The sequence below is a fragment of the Jatropha curcas genome, chromosome 11 (genome assembly GCF_041381405.1).
Source record: "Jatropha curcas cultivar XTBG-Jc1 chromosome 11, XTBG_Jcur_1.0, whole genome shotgun sequence".
NCBI classification, from domain to species: Eukaryota; Viridiplantae; Streptophyta; class Magnoliopsida; order Malpighiales; family Euphorbiaceae; genus Jatropha; species Jatropha curcas.
This window is the reverse complement of record NC_143161.1, coordinates 9,748,394-9,755,007: the sequence shown is the minus strand read 5'-3', so window position 1 is coordinate 9,755,007 and position 6,614 is coordinate 9,748,394. Positions and strand designations below refer to the sequence as shown.

The 6,614-nt window shown below is 29.9% G+C and overlaps 1 protein-coding gene across 1 annotated transcript; it reads left to right on the top strand.

The window, feature by feature from the left end:
- The first annotated feature begins 3,523 nt into the window (after window positions 1–3,523).
- Window positions 3,524–6,135, top strand: LOC149492537 (Glutaredoxin family protein). Its single transcript, XM_089716768.1, has one exon. It carries the CDS (start codon window positions 4,518–4,520, stop codon window positions 5,844–5,846), a length of 1,329 nt encoding a protein of 442 aa, XP_089572894.1. The 5' UTR covers window positions 3,524–4,517; the 3' UTR covers window positions 5,847–6,135.
- The last annotated feature ends 479 nt before the right edge of the window (window positions 6,136–6,614 follow it).

Below are 6,614 nucleotides of genomic sequence, written 5' to 3'. Positions count from 1 at the left end.
CAAATACTATATTACTGAACACTATAAATAACAGTTAAAACGCTAAAATCTACTTAAAAAACTTTTGCCGAATACAACTTTCTTCTCATTCTCCTTCTCCTCTCTTGTATCACACATATCTCTCTTCTATCTAATCAAAATGAAGAAGTGACCAGGATTCATGGAGAGCTTGGTGTTATAGGGATAATTAACCCAATCTGATGGATATTTGGTTCGATTCGATCCGAATGGAGTGAATAAAAATTGATTTTAAAATAAAATTTAACGTGGATATGAATTGGATTCAAATTGCCTTTTTGTTATATTTATAAACTTGTGCGTTGTAATTCTACATGTACAGATGCTTTTATTCTTATCTTCCTTCTTTCTTTTCATTTATATTGTAACCTTTTTTGTATTTTTGTAATATCTACACCAAATAAAAGAATACGAGTTGAATATTACAACCACTAGCGTGAATTTCTTTGCACTTAACAATTGTTAAAGTCTCTTATAGTTGTCATAGCATACAATATTTCTAATTATTGTTAGGGATTTTTGTGTTTTCAAGCACAATAAATAATATGCATTTATTAAAGTATTGTTCTGTTTTCTTTTTCTTTTAAACATAATAAAAAATGGATAATATTTGATTCAATCTGACCTAATTCGACATCCGATCCGATCTTAACGAAGCAAATATGGACATTGATATATAAAAATCTTCGTGGATCGGATATAAATTTTGCATAATCTCATTCAAATTTGATCCAAGATCATCCCTACAGTGTTAATTAAAAGAAAATTAGCTTGCTTAATAGAGTCCATTCCAATATTTGCCGTCACCAATAATAGAAGCAAAGGCTAACGCATCTTCACCCTTCTCGGAATTACTCTCTTTATTATATTATTTAAATCTAAACTTGATTACAAATCAGGTATCTAGACTTATTAAGTAAAAATTATAAATTATATTTTGGCGTAATAAAAAATATAATATCAGTGTTAAATATAATTATAACATTAATTATAGTTAGAAACGTGTATATATAAAATTTTCTTTAGAGAAAAATAATTATTTTTAAATTTTAGAATATTAATTAAACAGATAACGGGTAGTAAGTACCCGAGTCCTTAAATTCAAACCCGATATAGATATTAAAAGTAATATCCAAGCCCATTTATTTACTATCCAAACTTGCAAAAATTGAATTTGATCGGATCGGGGACTCGCCAAATTGAATAAAATTGTCATTCTTATTTTATTTTATTCATTAGAAAGTTTAATGAGTCGAAATAACACGATAGACTTCTCAACAAATTGGTAAAAATAACGGTGGTAAAAAAAATTCAAACTCAAGAACTCACACTCTTTACATTAGTAAGAAGATCAACCAGACTACAATTGGTTATCATTACCATCTGTATTTACAATTACCCAACAGTATAATTTCAATAATATATATTAGTTAACAATACTACAAAATTATAAATAAATGAAAACTCTCCTGGTATTATACTGATGCAAAATATCCTTGTGCCTGAATTAATGAAGTGACAAATGTATCCTCTATATAGGTTGTTCTTCATAGAAGTACATTTGGAGGCAAAGTTATGGCCCCATTGATTAATTAGATGATCCAAATAAAGATATTGCCTTATTTATTATTTTTGGTACTACAATTAAACTTTACATTCACAAAAAGCATGTGGCATCTCTACACCTTAATTTTTGAAATTAGCAATAACTCCCTGAGTTGGATATAATGTCAAAAATAGCATATTACAAAAATCAATAATATTACTCTTTATTTTATTCAAAACTGATCTACCAAATAAAAATTCATAACGTAGATTATAAGTATCTTAATTTTTTTCCACTAAAATGGATTATATATATATAACTTAATAATCGCCTGTCTATCTATTTTGGAATACAAATGGTTCAAAAATCAATTACAGAAGTATTTGATGGATTACCATAATTCAATATTGCTATGAAATTACTTTATTAAGAGAATACATTAAAAAAAAGCAATTTTAAATTGCATTTATAATCTTAGTTTAAATATATTTTATTTGCCAAATTCTTATATTTTATGCAAAAAATTCTATTATACATTTAAATTATGAATTTTGATAATATTATACGCTTCTCCACTCTAGCAACAATAGTTTTTTTTTTTTTTTTTTGTATTTTTGGCTTTTATATATAAAAAATTGATTTGATATCTAGGTATTAGAATTTTTGAAACAACAATTTATATATTTTTCAATTATACAATTAGTGTCTAATCAATCTAATTTTACAAATTATAATTTTCAGCAGAAAAATTTTGTACAAGTTAAAGTATTTAATAAATATAATTTTATAAGTCGATGTGTTTAATGTGACAAAGTGAAAGTTGGGAGTATTATAAAAATTTTTGAGTGAATTATAGAGACGAATTTATATGTTTACCTGTTAATTTTATGTACTTAATCTACAATCATACAAAAACACAATCTATAAAACTAATACTCATTCCCTCCTATTTTGTTTGCATGGTTTGACAAAACACGCATATTAAAAATTTAGTCAATAAAAGTTATTTTGCCCTTTTTTACCCATATAACTCATTAAGATACTAAAAGCCCTCCATTCAATAAACGATTATAAATATTATTATGGAAAAAATAATTGTTTACATATCTAAATTTAGAAACCTGACAAACATTTTGAGACATCTAAAAAAAGAATAACAAACAAACAAAATGAGACAGAGGGAGTATAATGAAATTTTTATCATATAACCAATTAATATAAAATATAAATATTGTTAAAAAATCACTTAATAAATATAACTTAGTAAAAGATTTTTTTTTTTTTGAGTATTGTATTGTAAACAATAGTATCTAAAAGACTAGATTTGACTACATATTTTATAATTAAAATTATCAAGAGCTTTTATTGGAAGTATGACATAGGTTACTTCAGCGCCGTAGTGCTTGGTACTCGAACATTGGCTCGAGGTATTTTTTCTACCCCTTCTTACCCTGAAAAAGCAAGGACACCGTGTGTCCTTCTTTTATATTTTTAAATTTTTTTTTGAAAATTTATTTTTCACCCTTTTAAGCATAAATATAATAGTGAAATACATATTTAGAATCGAATTTTTCTGAAAATATGAAGCTTGTACACAATTTATGCAATTAAAAACCAGCAAGAGCAATGTATTTTTTTTAATGATGGTGTAAATTGAATAAATGAAAAGAAAAATTTCACAATAAATTGTTTGAATAAAAAAGAAATTTTGATAATTTATAATTATAAAAGATAAATAAAAGTATTTCAAAGAAAATATGAAATGCTCAATATATATTTATATGTGAACAATAGAGGAATAATTTGGCTTATACAAGGATCGCCATTTGAGCAATAATTCCCGCATTTGGCGATTGAAATTCCACATTCCCATTTTCCTCATTTTCATATCCTCTTCTCTCTCTCTCTCTCTCTCTCTCTCTGTCATTATCTCTTTTCTTTATCAAACAAAAAGACAACAAAAAGACTACAAACAAATACAAAATAAATAAAACTCAAAAATAATAATTAAACCCTTTTCCTTTATTACTAGTCTCATACACATACCTCTCTCTCTCCCCATTGTTATGATAATCTCCTTCCCCACCCATTCTATCTCCAAACCAAACTCTCCCCTTCTCTTATTTCTTTTCTTGTTCACCACTCGCCCTGTTTTTTCTCTCTCTAAAAATCCTATAGAGAAAAGGAAAGATAATAAGAGAAAGTTCTTGTGTGAATAAGGTGACGTTTTTATTGTTTCAATTGACTGCACGCCTACATTCTTGACTTTTGATTGGAGAAGGAACACTTTGTATAATATTTCTCTTTACCCATTTTAATTTTCCCTTCAAATTCTAACAATTTCTCCTTGCAGAATAGAATTTTCCTGGATTTTAATTCAAACCCAGTTTTCTTTTTCATCTATGTAATCAATTCACGGGTTTGTCGAGATCCAAGAATCTTCTATCTTGTCTTCTTCTCTTCACAGAACAGAGCTTTCCATTTCATTTTAAATAAAATTTTCTTTGTGGGTTTTCTTTTGCTTTTTATTTAGATCATAAATTAGCTTCTATCATTTTATTTACCTTTGATAATGCTCGGTTTCATTGGCAATTAAGACCCTATTAGACAATTTGTGTAAGCATTATTAATATTTTGTTCTTCTCTGCAACTTATACGCGTTTTGATGGATCTGTCCTTGCAGTTTTTGTCTTTATTTATAAAAGCTGGAGACATTTCTTGATCATCAAATCCATTATACATTTTTCAATTTCTCTATCCATAATTACATTTACTCAGATTTGCTCCGTTTTTTCTTTATTTATCTTCAAGACTTCAAGTTTCTCAATATTCTAATTTTCGTTATCTAATATTTACCAAAGCCTTTTTATGTCTATAAGTTTATAAAGTTTGCTCTGTTTTTTGGCTCTTGAAATTTCCCCTGTTTTTCCTCTGTTTCTTTATCCGAGAATTGATGGGTTGTGCAAGTTCAAAACAAAAGCGATGCAGGACGCGGTGCCGGCACTGTCAAGCACCGTATTCTCCCATCGAGCGGAGCTACTCAATGCATGTTGTTCATCCTCCGCAGAAGAAAGGCGACAGTTACCATGTAGTGGCTCTCACCTCCACCACATTAGGTTCTCTGCCTGCTGATTCGCCCTCCAATTACAAAGACAATATCAATTCTGCTAATGCTATTGATATTTTAGCGAGGCAAAAAGAAAATCACGACGGAAATATGAATTCAGATGTCGTTTTTGGTGATGGAATGGATGGGTTTCTCAAAGAGAAAGAATTGAAGTTGAAAAGCAGGGAATTTTCAATTGGTCTCATTGAAGCCAAGTCATGGTCTAATATGATCCAAGAGAAAATCCCCAAAATCGTCCCAAGAACTCCGGATAGGACTCCACCAGGCGAGCCAGAAACAATAAATGCTTGGGAGTTAATGGAAGGACTTGAAGACGAAGATAGTTCTGTGCATTTGCCTCATAGATTCCGAAGTTTCTCTTTCGATGTGTCTCGAGATCCTAGTCCAGTTCCTGATAGTCCTAAAATGAGTACTACATTTTCTCCAAATCATAAGCCTATTTGGCTTCAATTAGCAGATGATGAAGATGCAAATTCCAAGTGTTTAGAATTTGATCCTCAAGTTCTTTCCACCTTCAAAAAATCCCTGCAAGAATTATCTCCAACACATCCCTTCTATCTTAAATCAATCGACGAAGGGAAACTATCACCTCCCTCCGCGGTGGCGAAAGATTTTAGTAAAGGAGAGAAAGAAAAGGTTGTCATTTACTTTACAAGTCTACGTGGGGTTCGAAAGACATACGAAGATTGTTGTCATGTAAGGATAATATTAAAAAGCTTAGGTCTTCGATTGGACGAGCGTGACGTATCGATGCATGCGGGATTTAAAGAAGAATTGAGAGAGCTACTGGGAAATGCATACAGTGGCGGAGGGCTGCCAAAAGTGTTCATCGGAAGAAAATACATCGGCGGAGGAGAAGAGATAAGAAGAATGCATGAAGATGGACAATTACAGAAAGTTGTTGAAGGATGCGAAATGGTAGAGGATAGTAATGGACCTTGTGAGGCTTGTGGAGATATCGGGTTTGTGCCTTGCGAGACATGTTCAGGAAGTTGTAAGATATATAATGAACGGGACGAAGATGAAGAGGAAGAATTGGAAGAAGAAGAAGAAGAAGAAGAAGAAGTAGAAGAAGCAGGTGGTGAATATGGATTCCAACGTTGCCCTGACTGTAATGAAAATGGATTAATACGTTGCCCCATTTGTTGTTACTGATTTGCAGAGAGAAACATTTTTCTTCTTAACTTTATTTTATGTTTTTCTTAAATGGGTTTTTGTTTGGGAGTTGTTTGTTGTACAGTAAGGAGTTTTTTATCTGTAATGATGAGAGATATTCATATTTCATATGAAGAAATGAAAAAGTAGATGAAATAGGAAATAGAAAGTCTGTGTGTTACTAGCAGATTTTTACTATAATCTCCACTCCAGTCAAGTGTCCAAATGTATGTATACTTACATTGTATTCCAAGGAGAGAATAAAGGAAATAGAAAAAAATTTTGTATACATCTTCCTTTTTAGAACATTGATACTAAATTCCTTTTGTTCTTGTTAATGTGATGTTTAAGTTATTCTAGTTGCGACATATATAGAGCTTAGGTTGTAGAAATAGTTTTCTGCAAGAGTAAGAAGAAAACAGCATACACTGATCCATTCATAGTTAAAAAATGTGAATGTTTGGCCCTTGGGGGACATCCGATAAAAAATGCGAATGTTTTATGTACTGAATAATCGTTTTGGTCAAATCGAAAATATGAGTTCTATGAACTCTATTATTTTTATTTTATCTATTATTTTTATTTTATCTTTGCTTTATTTTCTGCGTATGATTAAAAATATTATCGTTTTAATAAAAAAATTTATTTTTATTAATTTGGTCCACACGAGTTAATAGACTCGGTACAAACAAATTCCATTAATATCATTGGATTTCGAAACACAAAAGCTTAATTTAATTTATGTAATTGCAGAACAGCTTCATGTTG